Source organism: Schistosoma haematobium, chromosome 2 (assembly GCF_000699445.3).
Source record: "Schistosoma haematobium chromosome 2, whole genome shotgun sequence".
Lineage (NCBI taxonomy): Eukaryota > Metazoa > Platyhelminthes > Trematoda > Strigeidida > Schistosomatidae > Schistosoma > Schistosoma haematobium.
Window position 1 is genome coordinate 11,443,603 of NC_067197.1, and position 21,226 is coordinate 11,464,828.

Genomic DNA, 21,226 nt, shown 5'->3' on the forward strand with positions numbered 1-21,226 from the left:
CTATACATGCTCACCTGTTTCTTTTTTTTCTGTTTCACATAGTCACTTGCATGGACTTTATATTCTACATGGGACAATACAAATCTTGACAGTATGTCATTAACTGATAAACAGGTAAGTCAAGTATATAAATATATATATAAATCCACTGAACAATATTTCTTTCTCATATAATGGTTTATAGAGATTATTTAATTCTGTTGTGTACATCACGAAGTGATCTTAGTTAAATTACTTTTAAAAACCAGGAAGAACTGGAAATCAGTTTTGTTCTAGTATGCGACTCTTCAGCAGTACTCATCTTTAATCCCACTATGGGTCAAACCTATATTTTTTTAGGTCTTGAGGTGATCAATCAACTATTAAACCACTAAGCAACCATTTAGTCTTCTAACCTTACTCAATTCGTGGAATTTTGTAACCATTTGTCGATTCCATTGGTGCATATCTGTCTTACATCCGACATTGTTCAACTTTGCTAGTCACAACCGTTCAGTACTTTATGGTTTTCAATGGTTGTCTGACTAAGATCATTTTGTGACGTGAAACTATAAATTATTATTTTTTTTAGTTAACGCGGCTTTATCAATCTTGGTAATTAATAAGGATTTTCTTGTAAATTATTCACTTCCAAACATAAGACTTTATAATGCTAGCCTGTAATGTATACGAGGTGGAAATCGATTAATCAGATTGAAATGCTAAATAAAATAATATAGGATATTATAACCGATGGTTCCAAGGTCACAAAAAGTATGCGTACTTGAGTTAAGCAATGGTCGTTATAAATGCTGACTGCCTAATGACTAGACAAAAAGAATTTAGTGAAAAGATTCTTCATATTCAAATATTTTTACAGTTAGATAAATAGCGACCTGGCTTTTACCAAATTTCAGTATTTACCAACAATACAGTTAATTTAAGAATGTTATAGTTTCATTTTGTCGAACAACAGTATTAGCCGTCTACCTTTGCCTTAAATGAATATCCTTTAGAATTAGACCTATCAGTAATCTATAGCATATTGTTTGTTATTTTCTTCGAATTCATTCTATTACTACTTTTAATGGAGATTTAAAAGTTTGATCAGTTTTTGTCATGATATATAAGATTGGTGCGATAAATGTGTCATTTTTTCCTTGGAACGTTTAACTGTTCTTTTAGCCCAATTGTTTTGTTCTGTTGTTTTCTCTCATTAAACATTACTCTCGTTGGATTTTTATACTGATCATATCTCCACTTATTTCTTCCGTGATTTGACTTTTCCACAGTTCTTTCATAGTCTTATTCAATCAATTATCGAATGGTCTATCCGTATACCGTATGATCAATTAATAAAGAATTTTGAAAATAAATCAGAATTAAAATTATTACCAGCATCGAATTTATTAGATACAATAATTGAAGTGTTATGCTTCATTATATCGAATAATACAAATTCACAAACTTTAATGAATTCAGTACAAAATTCCAATTATCCTCAATCTAAAATCTTATCAAGTATTAACTTTACAGATCCTTTAGGAGAATACATTAATATATATAAACAGTCAATTGATATTAATTTATTCAATGTAAGTTATAATACTTTGACAGTTTATTCATCATAATATTTTGTTATTTTTTCAAATATATTTTACATATTATACAACCGATCAAACCATTATGTTTACTTTTATTTCTATGATGTAAAATATATCCATGTATAAGTTTAACAGGTTGTCATATGCTTCCAGTACAGTTCGATAACTCTATAGTGCATCATCGAATGAACTTTAAAATACTTCCACGTTATGTATGTAATGGCTTAATTTAAAATAAAAGTTCATATTATAACTGTTGAAGATGGATTCAGCATAGATTTGTTGATTATCAACTTCGTATAATGATTGCGAAAGATAGAGATTTATTGCCCAAGTGGATGATTTTAATAGAGTTTGGTTCACTGAGCTGAATAGTTTAATTGGCAAGCTCTCATTGTTCTTCTAAACATTATCAGCATAAACTTAAGGTAGAAGTGAGGTTTTCGAATTCCCCTACATGACTGAAAGATTGTCTTATCGACCTCTATCTGGGTTGGTTGTTGTTGATCTTTGACTTGTTTGTGTCTGCAAATTTATTTTGATTACCTCTCGGTTTGATCAGGACAACAATAACTCATCAATGTCAAAGTCGACAGGACAAGCTGCCAGCCAGATATGAAAATATTTGAATACTTCTACCTGAAGGATATGTTGATGATGTTGTTCGTAAGAAGAATGAAAGCTTCCCAACTCAATGAATGAAACTTCATCAAAACTACAAAAGAATATGAACTGCACTACACCGTTGATAGGATTGAAGATTGTTACATTTTGTACCAAACAGCAAAAATTTGTATCATTTAAATGGTTACATTTAAAAATAAAATGTTGTAACTGGTTGTTTGTACATCATAGATATTGTTTCTAAATCTGATATTCCACAGATTTTGTGCCTAAAGAAAGCTTTATAATTAGTCAGTCAGTCGTATGCAACATAGTATCTGACATCGTAATATGTACTAATTTACTGATATTTCCATAATTCTATTTGCTTTAGTGTTCAATTGATTTTAAAAATTATATTTTCAATACACCATTCATTCATCATCGGAATATACCAGTTCTCCTTCATAGTATTAATTATTCCCAAGTTCTACCTTATATCATTAATATCCTCTTGAATTAATTTATAAAATACATCATTCTCAACAATTTTAACTTTATATCTCTGTCTTTTACATGTCATGTTGCTTTTTGTATCAACTTGATCATATATATATATATATATATATATATATATATATATATATATATATATTGGGATGCATTCTGTAATTATTTCCGTTTAATTTTATTTTTGTACAAATTGTAGAGTTTATTATTAATATAGAATAAATGTATATACTCAATTCGCCGGATTAATACCATGGAAATCATTTTATAAGCTATATAAATTAAATTTTAATTGTCATGTGATTTTCACTCTTTCTGTTTTTAGTTAAAATGTTCTCTATGGCATATTTATTGACAAATCAATATACAACAGTTTTATGTGTATCATAATGGTTTAATCTGTACATTGTGAAAAATTTCTGTCTTATTGAAAACATTCTTTTTTACTCAATAAAAGTCATCTGATTTGATAATAATAGTAATATTAAATAAATGTTTTATTTTCTATTTGAGAGATATAATAAACCTCGGTGTTTTTATAATGGATTGTTGACTTAATCTTTAAAATATTTCAATATCCTTACGTACTTATTTATGCCTGTTACTCCCAATGAAGCATAGGCCACCGACCAGCATTCTCCAACCCACTCCGTTCTGGGCCTTTCTTTTCTAGTTCTATCCAATTTTTGTTCATTCTACTCATTTCTGTCTCCATTTCTCGGTGTAATGTGTTGTTTAGTTTTCCTCTTCTCCTTTGGCCTTCAGGATTTCAAGTGGGGTCTTGTCTTGTGACGCAGTGGGGTGCTTTCCTCAATATGTGTCCTATCCACTTCCAGCGCTTCTTCCTCCGCTGTGATCTGGTTTGTTCTCTTCCATAGTACGTTGCTGCTGATAGTGTCGGGCCAACGGATCCGAAGTATTTTGCGTAGATTTCATTGTCCTACTTTTCATTTATTTTTCAAATTTTGTACCTCAATTATTCATTATATTTAACTTTTAAATGACATTGATATATGTATATTTATTGGTTTTTATAGGCTCCAAAATCTGACCTAGATCTATCCACAATGACAGCAAAGTCTTGGATTGTAGCTAACGCAGAGAATAGTATGATTCTATATCATTATAATGATGATATGAATAGTGCAATGGAGTCAGTACGACTAGCAGCACGAATGGCAATGAGTCATTTACTCAATCATATAGACCAGTTTCCAATGGTAGGTTTTTTATCAATCAGATACTTTGTAATGTGTTTTTTGGTGACAGGAGGGATCTCAGTAAATTATGAATTTAAATCTCTGATTGTGTGTGATTATTTGTTTTATTATTACCTAAGCTTAATCATATGCTTTCCAGACAGATATGAAAAAGTCAATCTGCAATAAAGTCATGTCACTAAAATGAATAATGAGGACAATTATTTCGTATTTATTCTTTGTATTTAACGAACTGGATCAAATTAGTAAAACAAAGACAATGTGGAATGTGAGAAAGCTGCATCGAAAAACATATTGATTGTCTAGAAGAAACACCTTACTCTTCTCACCCCCTGTATATTCGGCTCTGATGATGAGCTTACTGCTTTTAGTCTTAACGTTCTCTAACCAACCTGTCGTGCATGATATAGCCTAAAGGAACAACTGTCCCACCTAATATGTCTCGATTATATCATCACGATATTCAGGTCTGACCATCACGTCAAGTTAATAGCTCTTATCGGGATCGAATTAGTATATTTCCAGATAGAATCCTTGGAAAATGTCATATGTATTACACGAATGCTCTCATTTTTTGTTTAATCTCCATTAAGAAGTCTGGGGTAGCGTTCAGCGAACTTTCCGCACATACACAGAGAGCCTTGTTGGAGTTTGTCAACTTGCTACTCTTGTGTTAACTGCGTGTATACTGCTCAACAGTTCGCTTTGATCTACTTTACGATTATGAAACGTGGTCTATGAAAGTATAAGACATGCGTAGGGTGAAGATTTCTTATCATGGGTGTCTTCAAAACATTACTGGTGTTTCGTGGAATGACTGGATTAATAATGTTGAAATTAGGCCTAGGGTACTTATCAAAGGTGCAAACCGGCTAATTAAGTACTGAATCTTCATGCACTAAGGTTGTTTTGACGTATGTAACGTATGCCTAACTATCATCAACCTCAGAAATCATTGCCTACCAGAATTGTTCACATTGGTGCAAATTCATTTACTCTTTATCTTCCCCTCGATCTTGAGTTCCAGTATCGTTTCATAATTACCGTTCTACTTTGTTTTTTTTGAAACCTTATCCCTGCGGTTTGACCTTGCTGTTTATTATTGACACTTCATTATTTCAATCTCTTTTGTCGCTTTCATCTCGTGCTAATCAGGTATGACCCTGTCTTCTTTTCACTGATCACACTATTATGCTTAGTAGATTGAATACACGTTTCAAACTTTAAAATAAATTAGTAAAGGGAAATGTCCATATAGTTCCGTTGTCATGGGCGGTGTCCAAAATCTAATACTGACACACGGTGTGCTATTCTCCCCCCTCCCCAACTGACTACTTAGGCGAAAAAGTGTATTGGGCTACGTAATAAAATGCACAAATACTCATTCTTATATATACCACTCTAATCCTTAGGAACTTGATCCATTTCTTACCGAGTGAAATGCACCCGTCCTTTAGGTCACTTCTGTTTGCCATCGATTGGCCTTCTCATTAGTCTACTTCTGATTGACTCCCAATATCACATTTCCCTCCTGAAAAATAAGTTATGCTTCTTGGATTTAAATAAAATGTCGTCTTCTTGATGATTCCTTAGGATCTGGCCATCACTTCTGCTCTGATTCTGTTGCTCAAAATTGACTGTATCAATTAAATAATCTAGCTGCAAGTTCAAGCTAGGAGGTTTTTTTTATCTTAATTTAATCGTCTATGGTGGGTATGGTTTATATGTCATCCATTAGTAAACTGATGTTCAATTCTCTTCGCCTTGGGTTTATAATCTCATCTTCTTCTTTGTGGATACATGTTATCAAATGAAGTCCGAATTTTCCTTCCGAACATTGACTCAGCAGCGGAGACACCCTTAGGTGAAGATTTCGCCAGTCGTGCCCTTGCCTCGTGATTATCTTCAAAGTTACTAGAAAATTGCTACCTCCCTTTGTGTTATAACTTTTGGCTTGTGTGTCCTGTTAGTGTATAACGTAATGATACCGCCAATTAAAGCAGTGAATTATCGATCGGACCAATGACGCATAAAACCCGTGCGAGATGTCTAGAGTTTTATCGGTCTTGCTTCCTGTCTAGTTCAGCCACTTAAATCCAGAACACCAATCTCAGTCTCTGCGACATGAATCGTTTATTTCAAAACGTACTGGGCTTATATACCAGACAGACCACATCGTACCATAAAATAGGAAACAACATTTGTACAAGATTTAGCCAAAAGTGGCTGTGAGTGTGAGAGATAGTTAATAATAGGCAGGGCATAACTCGTATAATAATAGTTCATAGGTTAAAATGGAGCTCATATTAAGAGGGGCATAAATATGAACAGTTTAGTTATTTAACAATTATACGATAAAAATATACGCATAGTATTGGTCCATAAATGTGCCCCAAAAGTTACCATTCATTATGCTTATCGGGGCATAACACTTTGTGAATCGTACGAGGTTATGGACATAATTGATTGCAAATCAAGTTGGATGACTGATCGAGTATTTTTCTAATATGGATTACAAATTAGATTAAATAGATAATCAAACATTTTTATTTCTGTGATCCACTCAAGACCTACTAGGTTCAAGGATTCATCAGTAACATAGCATTTAGATTTGATTATTAGATAAATACATTCGACTGTACATTCGATAATTCCAGAAATTTTGATTGGAATGCCTGATGCATTCTTTATGCAATCGGTAGTAGGACCAATGCTTGGCCGACCAAGTCTGTGCTAAGTTTTGCGAGAAATCAAAGTAACATCGAATGCAGTCTCCAACAGCAAAGTGATAATACGATCATTAACATTAATGGCTAAATACTTGCATAAGCTTTGGGGGGTCATGCCCCTCAGTCCCAATAACTATTGTGAATGCAACTTAGAACTCTCGCATTGCTCATTAACAAATGCTGCATACGAAACAAAATCATCTTCAGGTCTCTTAACAGTTCTAGGACAAGATTATAAACCCAGGGCGAAGATCATTTAACATCAATGAACTAATGAGCTACCAGTATACATGAGAAACTTTCGACATTTGAGACCTACATGGGTAGCGGATGTCATCTTAATAATCGGTGACGCGATGTCCTATGTTAGTATAACAACAAACTTTGATCTTCAAAATTAATATGAATGCACGTGTTGTACGAATTAGATTAGTCACTGGGTCACTCTCATTCTCATCTAAAGTTCATTGGAATTTATTGAGACTTGTTTGAATTTACATATTTCAAACATTTTATTGTTTACAGAATCAGTTATTAACATTCCCTAACATTTGTCATTATGTAAATGTTTGAAAAAATGTACATACATGTGTACTTTTTTAGTCGAAACAATGTGTACAACTGAATACATCCATACAAGAACGTCATGATCAGTTATCCCATAGTATATCATCTGCTCAAAAACAATTCACTACTAACAATCATAATAACATGGATGATTTATCCGAATTAACAGCGGAGATTTTTGGACGAAATAATTTACAAATATTTGTGTTAGATCGTTCAATTATATTGACATTCCTATCATTACCCATTGTGAAACTGCCTGACCAATTGAGAAATATCAATGATAACTTATTACCTACTACAGTTAGTAGTGATAAGGACAATACTGAACTACAAGTACTCGAATTCAACAATTCCACCTATTCTTATCTACCATTATCATATTTAAATTCTAACGATGTCGAAGTGGATTCATCAAAGTCTAGTTTGGTAACAGGTATGCATTTTGTGTTTATCCGACTGTTTGTTATTAATTTTATGAGTTTTGATGTATTCGTTGACTTATTTGGTACCAGTTAATCATTTACAATGTCTCATCACAAAGTAGAAACTAGTATATTCTTTATTATTATCATCATCATTATTTGTATCCATAGTGCTGGTCAAATCCTTTCTATTGATTAAGGATTGTTGTAACTAGTCTAAATGACATGATATTATGGCCTGAGTAGCTCATAGTCAGTGTCTTTGACTGCGAAACTATCATCCAAGTTTGAATCCTATGTAAATGATTATCCCTTGCTGATCAGTTCCAGCAAGCATTGAATCTAAATCTAAGGTTTCCAACCAATTTCAATCACTTAAACACCTAATTTGTTTCCGGTTGATATTATGAAATGCATTCAGTTCATTGTTATTGTACCCTTTCGACTAAGTACATACATAAAATTCATTGTATTTGCTAAGTACTGTGTTTTATTTCACTTAGTTCATGTGTAATAGCTATTGATAACCTAGGGAGGTTTGGTAGTTGTTTCGCCCTATTATGTGACTCCTCGACGGTCCACATCCACGACCCCACAACAGGGGATTGAATTCAGGACCTTCATTATTGCTTGCTAACTCCTCACATCTAGACCACTAAGCCAGGATCCAGTGTTGTACTTGTCTGACTTCAGTCGGTTCGTGAAATCGCTCGGCGATTTCTCATTGCCTGCGTCAGACGATTGTTTTACACCATTGGATGCCAACTCAACCGCACGCAAGATCAAAGGTCGTAGGTCCAACTGTGGGTCGGATCATAAGTGTACTAGAAAAAAAACAACTGTGTAGTGCTTCCTGGTTTTTAAAGATTGTCTAGCTAACATTTGTTCGTCGTCTTAACTATAAGGGTTTTACGATCCCCAGTAAACTACTTTTTGAGAACGCTTCTAAACTCAACCAATTATAGGTTTTTATTTATTAGAGAAGAACGATTGCTCAGGTGTAAGATTACTCTTTCATTCCTCAATTTGTCATAAATGCGTTTTACATTTCTTGCACTTTCAGATAGTGATTTTTCAGTTGATGCTTCATTTTTTAGTGATTTTGTTGGTTCACTGAGTCTACAAATTTTAATTTTAATAGAAAACTATTATGAATTGTTTTATGTCTTTATATGTATGCCAACATGTACATAGTTCTCAAATATTTTACTATATCATATTCTTATATTATTTTTCATTCAGATAAATTCTATACAAGAATTATTACACGTGATCTATCTGGTAAATATAGTTGGGATGTTTCTTATTTATATGCTAGTCTAGTTGATATGAAAGAAAAACAGGAAACTCAACAATTGAATGAACTTACAAATACTAATTTACGACTGGTTGATTCTGATAATTCGAATTCACACTTGATTACACGCGATCCACCACCATGTCCTCCTCCAAGAGTAAATCCGCCCCCACTGACAACTAACAGGTTAACACCAAATACAATTGATCAACTCGATCGGCTAAGTGACGTAAGTTTGTTATACTTATCAAAACTGTTTCTTGTTAGTATGAGGTTGTGAAGATTGTTGGATTTGATTGAATTTGGATGTGTGGCATTACACCCACCACAGACAATAGAAGATGGTCTCGCGATATCATGCATTGATTGAAGTTAGTCATTAACACTGTTATACGCTGTCTCATTGATCTCGAGGCTAAGCGATCGCTCACGAAACCAGTCTTTTCTCCGGAATCGTGGATGCAGTGCTGAGGATTCCCATACCAGGATAAAACGCCCGTTCACTGCTTTCACGTTCTCGATATTGGTCTAACTTGGATCGGTTCATGATTTCATTGTAACTTGTTTCTTCTATATACCTCTGTTTTTCAATTTCACTAGAAAATGTGTTTACGGAGCGTTTTATCATTTACATTAGTACCACTTTCCAATTTAGTCTTGTTTTTTCTTCAAGTACTACTACTAATGTATCACTTTATTATATAAGATATTTGACTCGTGAAGATCGAAATCACAAAGCAAAACCATTGAAAACCTGTAAATATTAGACGTGCAAGTACAGAACTCCTCATCAGTGCTCATCTGCGACCTGGAAACAAACTCAATATCGTGGATTTATTGATGTTCAACTTGTACATTAATAGACCCCAGTTCAATGATCTAGAGGTCAAACGTTCGCACCCGAGACTGAGAATCCTTGGCTCGATTCGTGGTTGCGAAGTTACAAATGTTCACTGTCGAATTATCTCGTACTGAAATAGAATAGATGTCCAGTCCTTCCCAGTTTTAAATGTTGTCCAACTTAGATCGGTTCGGGATATCAATGAAATCCAACAATCTCCACAACCCTATACTGTCGTAAATAATACGTTCAAACCTTGGTCAGTATTATATAGTAATTTCTGTTTTTATCTAACCATCATACAAAACAAAATGATTCTCTAGTCAAGGTATTAGTTCATGGTTTGATCCGGCTGTTATTTCTTTTTTCAAAGTTTTAAGTGTTGTTCAAGTTACATAAATAATCATGTGATTTAAAAAAAAAAAACTAGAAACGCAGTGTCATGGTAAATATATAGTGTGTAGTGTTCTTGTTATCACTATCCTTTTTATTGCTATTTTTACTAGGTTCTAAGAGATTTGGCAATAACTAGTCCAGAATGTTCAATTAACTGGTGCACATCAAAGCTATGTGAATATGAAAATTCGAAAAATATTTCTGACAAAGAAAAAACCGCTTGTTTGAATATGGAGAAAGTGACATGTGATCAGATTACTGCTCAATATCAAATAGATGAGAATGTGAATCATCGAAAGTTACCAGATATAGATGTGTACGTATGGAAATTATGTATCTAATGTTTTTTTTCTTAATCAATTTTACAAATTTCACTGAACTAGTATCAAATTAATGTGATTGTCAAGTTTTCTATTTCACATCCAGTTAACACTTGATCAATCATATCAGCAAAATAACTTATGCTATGATTTTTTTCACATATATTCAATCATTTTGATGCGATACAACTAATGACATCATCGAAAGCTAGTTGTGTAATATTGTAAATTGATTGAAGTTAGACATGTGAATCACTAGACCGTCTGCTCGATGTTCTCAAAGCTAAATCGCTGTCACAAGGTCTCAATGTCATGGTTTCAATCCTCGAGAGATACCGCAGTAGTAAAAAGTTCATACTTTTAATGATAACACTTTCATCTTCTGACTTTTCAGGGGTTGTTCTTTTACCAAGACGTTCACTTGTTGACTCTAAGTTTGCAGATAAAAGTTTTGCTTGATGAAGACGCTGACGAAGTTCACTCTTTGACCACTTTAAATAATAATGCAACCATTTTTGGAATGCAGTTATCTTTCTTTCAAGTTCAAAATCTTGCTTCACGACTGGCTTGCGTCAGCTCATGAATAAATGACATTAAGTGAAGTAGTTGGACGCATCGATTGCTTTACTTATCTTGGGAGTCTTATCAGTCCTGACGATCTGGTGTCCAATGAACTCACGGCACGGATTTAAAAGGCTCGATTAACTTTTGCCAACTCTCCTCACTTATGGCGTACGCGAGATATCTGTCTATCAAGTAAAGGACGAAATTACTGCACAGCAGTATGCTCCGTTCTACTTTATGGGTGTCAAACATGACCATTAAAAGTAGGGTGTATTCATAGTTTACTGATTTTTGATTATATGTATTTTTGAAGTATTAGTCGTGTATTTTGGGACCACTGAGTAAGCAAGGATTGTGGTAGGAGTAAATATTTAGAAACACTGAAAAAAAATGTCGATTCATTCAGCTTGTCATACTTCATGTTATAATATACAGACAATAAATTGACCAAATAATAATAAATATTTCGAAATACTAGTGCTCACAATAAAAATTAGTCACTACAAAAATATGATTCACAAGGAACAAATAAAGTTAACATGTATCTTATTTAAATACCATAGAAAGATCAAAACTTATTTATAAAATGAAGGTTAATACACCAAACTACTCTAATTGATGTATGTAATTGCTTCACCTACAGTTAATCCATTATTAGCCAATTCTCAAAGTAGGCAATAACTACAGACATCAAATAAAATATCTCTTAATCACCTCAATCAATAAAAGTTTGCAGCTAATTCACTACATCATCTGTCTACAACCTTACACGTGATCCTAACAATAATTCTAAAACACATGCATAATCTACCTTATTTTTTGTTTGTTTACATTCCATAAAATTATGCAAAATATACTTTTATACAATATACTTGTTATTTGATGAATATGCATATATTATACCATCATAAGTTATTTCAATTGGTAATAAAAAATTTCAGTTTATTTCGATATCCATGCGAAAAATTCATCTATTACCAGATCATTTAATCAAGTAGATTAATCATTTATTACCGCTGTTTACATGGGGTTTTTTCAATAAAAATCTATGTAGACGATCCCATCTTCATTGGAAACTAACTCTTCAAGCTTATTATAAACATTTGCTATTTTATTTACAATGCTAATTTCTTCATGTTTTGATTTTTTTTTTTAATTCTTTTCTTTACATTTATTCCATTAGATTATCACTATATAACTCTCATATATCTTTACCAAAAACTGGTTATAGAAATTCTTTGAAGTATACAATACGTTCATTGATCAATGATAAGAAAATAAATGTTCAAGAATTAGAATCAATGAAACAAAATACTTTACAATTTTATAATTCGCGTCATTTATTAAATCAACTAGGTTATTTATCTTGGAAGCACAGACCTACCGTTGAATTATTACAAATATCTCCAGCTCTTATACGTGAATTAAAACATTTGGATCATCTTGGATCGTTAGTTCATTTTAAATTTTTAAAAAATTTTTTTACTCTGATGATAAAGGTTGTAACCGATTATCAGTTCCCCCTTAAGATGACAGGTACGGCTTGCTAACCGGTTCTAACTATGATATGAAACTTAGATCCAAGGCTTTGTGTCGGCTGTCTCCAACCAAACTAACATCTCAAAATAGTAATGCCAATGTTAGAAATCACTTAGATTAATTGTTATAGTGTAAATTTGATCGATCGATTTCGATCAGCGCCAAGTCATTAGACAAAAATGAAATTGGTCACTATTCAGTTCTTGTAGAATCTCAGTTTTAAATACAATGGATCATTGTGTATTTCCCGGTGTTTCATAAGCACAGAATCTATAGTTTGCTGTCATCAGACCATATGATAGTTGTCATCAACTGATAATGGTATGATGTATGATGTTCACTGTAAATCATGAAATCGAGAATATTTTATCACTGATAGATAAGCTGTGATAATTGAAACTAGTCAAATTGATATGCTAACCAGGAATTCCTAGAACTATCAAACAGAGCTCGTCGAGCACAATTGGAATTGATTGTATTTGAATTTCGAATTAAACGCAGAATAATGTACAAAGAAATAATCACTTAGCACAAAAAATATTAACAACACCGTTTTCAAATATATGAGGGCTTGTACTTCCCCTTTGTTGATGTACTGAGGGCTATAATTGATCATTCTTTGATTCACTTATAGATATCCTGAGTGTAGTGCTTCAATGATATTATTTATTCACAAGTTTTGATTATCGTTGGTTAGTAGTGGCTAGCATTCAAATCTAGATACTCAGTATCTCAGGAGTATATCTCGGTCTGAACACTAAAACTTGGATGCAGATCACTCTAGTCAATAAGCCACCTAAATAAAATACGCATCCTGAATTCTTTTTGAATTCTTCATAGTGATTTTTAATTTGAATAGATGTTGATTTTAAAAACTCTTTTTTCTTATTAAATATCTATGCTAATAGGTCATGAATTCACGTAAAGCTGTATGTAACCATATATGTGTCTATAACTGTATTGCTAATGTTCTTATATATTATTTCAGGCGCGAAACTCATAAACTTGCTATATTCTATGTTGGAGCAGGACAAGAAGACAAACAGTCTATTTTATCAAATCAAACGGCTAGTTTAGAATTTGAAAATTTTGTAGCTGGTCTTGGCTGGGAGGTTGATTTACTTAAACATAAAGGATTTCGTGGTGGGTTAGAATGTAGTGGACGTGCTGGTTTATCCACACCATATTATGCAACATCTACTTTAGAAGTTATTTTTCATGTTTCAACAAGAATGCCTTCATCTACTCAAGAAGATTTTAAGGTTAGTTTGTTTGTTTTTTCTTTTGCTCATATTTTTACTCTGTCGATCTGTTTAGTTTATTTGCTGGTCAATCCACTCAAACTTGTCTATCGTTTGCTTCATGACTTTTATAAAACATTAGCTTGGTAGATATAGCCAATAAATTATCAGCTTAATGAAAAGCGAAATACTGGTTTCTTGTAGAATTGGTGCAGTTTACTGAAGAGTAATAGACTTAAACATATACATGAAATTGACACACCACTAACAACTAAGTGCTTCATTACCAACTATTTTTATGACTATTTCCAACTCCAGTCTGCACTAAGCTTCCAAACTTTCTGCGTTTATTGCATACGAGCAAAATAAATATATAAATCATAGAAAATAATACCATAAGTACTGTGGTGGGTGCTACTCAAAAGATTGCTTATAAGTAGTTTGTAGCAGAGCGCCGCATGGGAGTTTCTGCAGTCGACAACCAAATACAGGATAATCAGGAAGCCAAAAGCACGATGAGTTCACAATGCTTATGAGATCAGATGAGAAACTATAGGAGACAGTCTACAACCAGTTGGGTTGCGGAACACATAACAGATACAAATGGAAGTGTATACATTTCATAAACAATCCATGTTTGCTCTAAATAAATACATATATTCCATCTGGATTTGATTTGTTCGTACGTTTTAGTGCTTTCCACGACAATTTAAAAATAGTACCATATATTCGACGATACTTGAAAATACAAACTCCCGATATATTATACCCTATATTTGTGTACTTGGTATTGATTTTCAGTCTTCACATAAATATCGACTTTCAGCTGCAGGTACGCCTTCCTGATGAGTCCCTCGTAGCGCGAAACAGTCGTCTTGAATTATAGGGCTAGCCCAAACTCATCTGTTCTGTATCTAAGGTTGCTTTAAATGAGCTATTTGACTCTTTTAACTAATTTACTGCACATAGTTACATCAGCAATAAAACTTCCGTCTATAATCCCTGCTAAGATTAGTTATTTACACTCCATCCAACGATATTTAGTAATAATTGTGTAGTGTACATTTTTACTTCTTATCTCATTTAATGCGATAAAATTGTTATTTTTGAATGCATAGTGACTTATTATTGTATTGTTTGATCCAATGGTGGATTTGATATATGTACCTTTTTACCATTGTATCACTGTACATGGTCGATTTGGAACATTAACTTTTCATACCCCTTTCTTGGTGAAGCGCATAAACACTTCAGGTTTGTAACTTTTTATGTTGATTATCATCCATCTACGAATACATCTCTTGGAGGTAAAATACAAATTATTGTATGTGATTTTACACTTCAGTACAGTCATCGTAATTAATTTGGTGATACAACTAAGTTTTTGTTACATCATACGATTAAAATTGTCAACTAGTTTTCTGAAATACACTAAATATTTTAAATAGCAGAAAGTTTTTTTTGTAAAATTTCTAGTTCCTGATACACCATTTCACATAGTCTAGACTAAATAAACAAATTCATACATCACTTTCATTGTTGAATGACTTACTCACAATTATTTTTCCTTCCAAATTAATTCTTTTTTTCTAATGCTACCAGTATAAACATTTGGGAAACGATGAAATTATGATTATATGGAATGAGAATTCACGTGCTTTTAGACGAAGTATATTACGTACACAATTCGGCGATGTATTAATCATTATTTCACCTTTACTTAATGGATTGTTTAAAGTTGAAGTACGACGTGAAGCCCAGGTTTGTCACATCGGCTAGATTATTTTGCATTTCCCGTTGATTATTTTCGATTTTCTGTTTTTCATTTCTTCCGCTATTTGATTAGTTTTCTCAGTCTCCCACATTGGCCAGACATTCTATCTACCTCTATTAGTTTTTACTCTGGTTGTCAGAAGAGGAGTCGTCGACCTCATAACGTCTGTAGAATCTCGGGTTTTACTATGAGGCGTCACAACTCTCCTGTAAGAAAACCCTTCGACTCTAAACTCAAAGTTCTAATAGTTTCTGTTTGGCAGTGTTTTTTACGTGGTGTAGTTGCTAACCCCCACTCCCAAACCTCTTTTATTCGAGCATGTGATTGATAGAAACTCTAGGAGGACTACATGCGGAGTTCTTGTGTAAATTACTGCGATAAATTGGTTATGATAAATAGTCGTTCAATATCTTACACGTTTTATTGCCTACTATTCTATGCTGAAGGGCGAATGTCAGTATTCCATAAATCAACTACATTTCACGGGAGATTTACAAATTCTCGATACTGACGTTCTGCTACAGTTCGGATTCAACTGTTAATGTAATTATTTATCTTGCAACACAACACACCATTTTTTAAAAATTTTATATAATATGTAATTTTATCATCTGAATGATGACTGAACTCTTGATGAATATAAACTTTCAGCTTGAGTATTATAGGAAGTTCGTACTTAAAATTCGTGTCAATATCTTATTTCAATATTCCAAATAAAAATCAGTATATTCCTTTCATTGAATACCATTGTTACCCGTACAACCTTATCTTTTATTGAATAAACTATGGGATAAGCATGTACATGTGCATTTCATAACAGTTGCCTTATCAAAAGTTTATTTATGTAAAAGGAAGTAGGTATGGATCAAACTTATAGTCTACATCGTTTTTTCTCATTTGGTTCATTTGTAAAATTGACTTCAATATAATTTCCAAATGATTTTAATTTATGGTCTCTAATGCCCTCTCTTCATGTTTGCATTTCTTTTCTTTGTTGTGATATATATATATATATATATATATATATATATATATATATATATATATATATATATATATATATATATATATATATATATATATATGTTTATTAAATACCCTTCTATGTGTTCCTTTCCGAATTAATAAAGGTTGGTTTATTTGGACCAATTGTGGAAAATGCTATTTTAACTGCAAATGTTCTACCAGGTCTAGTCCGTGCTACAGCTATTAATGCTAGTCGTGCTGTTCAAGCTACTAAACCGGGATATCGTCATCCGTATCCTTTCTTGATGATTTCGTAATTAATTATATAATTTTCAAGTCCCTTTTATCATTACGTTAAGGGTATTGTCTCCAAGTATATATTTTGTTGTTTTCTTTATCCTTTGTTAGTCACTTATCAAAAACTTAATAGTTTTGATCTTAAACACTTTATTGCTGGGATCCAGTTGGTTAATGTTCCATTATCTCAGCTGTTTAATTGACTCCTTCATTTTTTTCCTCATCGCATCTGATACCACCAAATGATCCAGTCTCGAGTAGTCTATAAACTTCTTTATTAGAGATTTCTCGAAACCGTTTGTTTAAGATATAACTATTTAGGCCAAAAATTGATGTTATAAATTATCACAATCAAAGGTGCACATATAACTCATATCTCAACCCACCATTCATCATCCAATTTCAAATAATTTTCGATATGGTGCGGCAGTCATTTAATGTCGTTATTATGCACTACTAAGAAGTCCTATACTAGCCCATCTTAGTTTTCAATGACAAATAGTACTTACAATCGTCGCATATGTGTATTGATCAGGATTGTTTATAAATACAGTGCTTCTATCTTAACTCAGTAATTTTTCAATTTATTTCTTAAAAAAACGAAGATATGAGGATCGTGCTTCAAGTCTACGACAAATAATATCCAAGTATACATTGTCAACATGCTTTGAAGAATACGCTGAATCGATACTTTTGCCAAATTCAAAAAGTGGTAACTTTTTTTGTACTTTTATAATAAACACTGTAATTATCTTTTATTTCATTGCCTACGTGTCCTATGTTTCCATGGGAATCCATATTTCTGTATATGTATTGTTGAATTGTGTTTACTTCCATTGTTTCCTAAACATGTACGTTTTTATGTGTATGAGCCTATCTCTTTCTATATTAATAGATATCCATATAAACATTTCTTCATATATAAGCTAACAATATTGTTCTTAGAGAGATCTTCATCAGGCTTTATTCTAGTATACAATGATATTTACATGGATATATGAAAATATTAAACTAGTCTAGGCAGTTTATAGAGTTAGTGATAATAATGATATAGATTGCATTACTGTATAATATAGTACAAAGTGATGAGGATCTTATTAAACGTGACATTACTTGCTTGTATATGTTCTAATTTACAATATACCACTGAACCCAGTATTCCACCATATATATAATGGATGGCAGTAGAGTATACGATGCATGTTTCATCCTATCACAAACTAATTCATCTGATAAATTTGTATCTCAATGCTAATGCATTAAAACTTATAATGAAATTCCCTATCGAGGCAGGTAGGTTAAATTAAACATATGCTAACAAAAATCAATTAAAATTTTATATTGAACGCCCTTATGAAAAGATAATTTTCCTTTTTAAGTTTGATATACTTGTGGACTGTTGTGTAGAACTGCTTGTAAATTAGTTTGCATTGAGATTCCACAGGTCTTATTCCAACTGTAAACAATAACATGAAGGTATAGTTAAGCTATTATACTAAAACTTATTTCCAAACGATAAAATCGGTATAAGATGAGTTTATGATAGGTGATTATCACTGGGTTTATGTAACGTTCTATTAAAATAGAATGTGGCTAGTGGTGGAATCTAGGACGCGCGTTTCATCCTGTTTGGGACTCGTCAGCTGGATGTATTAACATTAAAACAATAAACATGGTTGTTTGTAACATGAAGCATTAAGTTTTTTATTAGTATATTTTCTAACACAGTCATAGTGAGGCTTCTCGTCGTCACTTATTCACGTTTACTCAAAGGGTCGTATCAAGAAAGCTATATTCATCGTTCTTAACTGTGTCAACTTGCTGAAATCAAATCATAAGTCACGTGAATAAATGCGTACATGTAAACCTGATTCCGAATTAAATCATATAATATATGTAAGGATCTCCATGAAAAATAATATTGATTCCACTTGTATTTAACTATTAGTTACCGTGGAAGTAGAAAATTGTATTTTTTTAAGTCAAATTGATCAAATGAAATATATCAAATGATTTGTGTGGCGCATATTTATTTGGTGCCTCCTTGTATCAATGTTTATGTGTTTAAATAAATAAAATTCTACAATGACAATCAGTATTTCTTGTTAATTTCATCTAATCATAATATTTACATTAATCCCTTTTGTTTAATTCATACATTTCCTTTTAGTGGTATAAATTTTAATGCAACAACATCCTCTTTTCATCTGTTTACTCCATTAGTTGAAACCATTTAGCTTCATCCTATGTAAGAATTAAATTCTTTATGTATGCAACTCGTACAAGCTAGGTTTTTTTTCCTTTATTTTAGTGTATGTTTAGACTTTTCATAAATTCTTGAATAGGTCGCTTCATTTATTTAAATAAATATCTGTTGATTGTTTGCCAATAGCGTGCATGTATTAATGATCATCATCTATTCCCTTCCATCAATATTGTTGTAACTATCAATTTTTTGTCTGTTCAAGCGTAAATCTATTGAATTTCTCTGCATATTTCAATTGCTTCTTATTGATCTGTAGGCTCAATTATGTCATTGGAACAAGTAATTACTCGCCTGCATGAGGAAATAAAACGTTAAACTCCTACTACCATAATTACTTCTATTCTAAGTAAATTTAGTGAGTGTGCACAATTTCGTATTCGTCAATGGTCTACTTATTCATCATTATGTAATGTAGCCGTAATCGTGGTCTCTGTTAGCTTAGTGTTATTCTGTTTATTTTTCCAACTACTTTTCACATATACTTGCATCTTGTTTTGTTTATTTATCATGGGTTTGGTTAGTTTGCACTTGTGTTTAGAAGCAATTTAGTCTTTTTTCTTACTGTTATGTTATAATTGCTACTATATTTGTGATTATTTCTGCTTTCATTTTGCTGTAAATTTGTGTTGTTTCTTGGTTTGTGTTTTTTTGCATGTACTCTGTCGTTGTCGCCATCATCATCTTTGTTATTTTTATTGTTGTTTGTATTGTTTGCTTAGCTGTGTAATTTTGATGGTTTGAAATTGTTTAACTTTTTCCCAACTTATCAATTAAGTCAATCACTTTGTTTCCACTCTTTTTCAGTGCACCGCAATCAATCAAATTTATCGTTCAATCGAGGTGTAGTCAATAAATCAGGCGGCGTAAAATTTTCTTCTGTTTCTCCCACTACACAAGAAACTTACCATAGTTATTCGCAAAACTCAGCTTCTGATCTTGCTCCTAATGATATAACTAATAATAATAATGCTCTAAAATACACTGATGATGTTGCACAAACACCTAGTGTCCGACAGAGACAACAAACTGTTTCTTCATATCGTGCAACAAGTGCACATTCAAGAACATCATCAGTGACCCGTGCTAAAAGTATGTTTTCGCGGCATCATATTGATAATTTAAACACTAAACCTATTTCTGTCATTTCTCAACCTTCATTGAAAACCAATTCTGCAACACTTCATCACCATAACGAAACTCCCGATATGTATAAAGCAAATGTGTTTAATTCAGTACCTAGTCCACGATTGTTTCGAGGATTAAGATCTCGTCAACATAGTGGCTCTAATAAAATAAATTAAACAAAACATGTCCTTCATCATATAGCCTGTTTGTGACTTGTTTATCATATCAGCAAATTTTTATCGTCTTTTTATTTTTTATACTTTCTGATCACTTGTGTGTAACAACTATTAAAAGAACCTTTTCTTTTGTTTCATCACGTGAAAGATTTTACATTTGATGCTCTTTGTCACAGTTTTATGGTTTTCTTATTCTACGTACGATAGTTATCGACACTTACAATATTTGTAATGGTGTATATAATGTTGTTTTCTTTGAATTTTGTTTGACTTCGTGATTATTATCATTCACAATAATAGCTTCTACTACTGGGTTCTTTTTTATGAATCGGGAATGATCATAATATTTAACTTTTTTGAAGTAATGTATTTGAAGGTAAATAATAAAGTAAGGGATGGTCTTTCTCGTACAGTCATGTTAGATATTTTGTGGAGGAGACTCAGAGAAGCTTAGACAACAAGAGCTGTCTACACAGACCTTCGTTAAATGTCTATTGACCAATGACCTCTCGCATATGTAGCAACGCTTCTATTGCTGAGTCATTTTACACCTCGATGTTGTGGAAAATGTGGTCCAACCTTTGTTGATCAGTTAGGTCTCTACGTTTAAAAACATCCTTCTTCATAAGATTCCGAAACATCACAAGTAAGCACACTAGGTGTGATGTACCTGTTAAAATTATGAGGTAGTGCTTTCACTACTGCGAGTAATTGTGCATGTGTGTCTGTCACGTCGTGCTCGTGGAAGTCAGCTTCTGCGTAGCAAAACCAGGTTTCTATATTATCG

General features: G+C 32.5%; 1 protein-coding gene across 3 annotated transcripts in view; it reads left to right on the plus strand.

Moving 5' to 3' along the window:
* Positions 1-21,226, plus strand: part of RALGAPA1_1 (Ral GTPase-activating protein subunit alpha-1) — a 52,834-nt gene extending 31,608 nt beyond the window's left edge. The window contains exons 24-36 of one of the 3 annotated variants that reach the window (XM_051214328.1): positions 43-114; positions 1,272-1,574; positions 3,734-3,916; positions 7,249-7,648; positions 8,880-9,163; positions 10,282-10,487; positions 12,239-12,505; positions 13,583-13,856; positions 15,438-15,596; positions 16,740-16,867; positions 17,478-17,584; positions 19,043-19,120; positions 19,943-21,226. In XM_051214328.1, the coding sequence (XP_051067484.1) occupies positions 43-114; positions 1,272-1,574; positions 3,734-3,916; positions 7,249-7,648; positions 8,880-9,163; positions 10,282-10,487; positions 12,239-12,505; positions 13,583-13,856; positions 15,438-15,596; positions 16,740-16,867; positions 17,478-17,584; positions 19,043-19,050 (2,391 nt within the window). In that variant the 3' untranslated portion in view covers positions 19,051-19,120; positions 19,943-21,226. Of the gene's footprint in view, positions 1-42; positions 115-1,271; positions 1,575-3,733; positions 3,917-7,248; positions 7,649-8,879; positions 9,164-10,281; positions 10,488-12,238; positions 12,506-13,582; positions 13,857-15,437; positions 15,597-16,739; positions 16,868-17,477 lie in introns of all 3 variants that reach the window. The other 2 variants (XM_051214329.1, XM_051214327.1) reach the window with 2 other exon arrangements.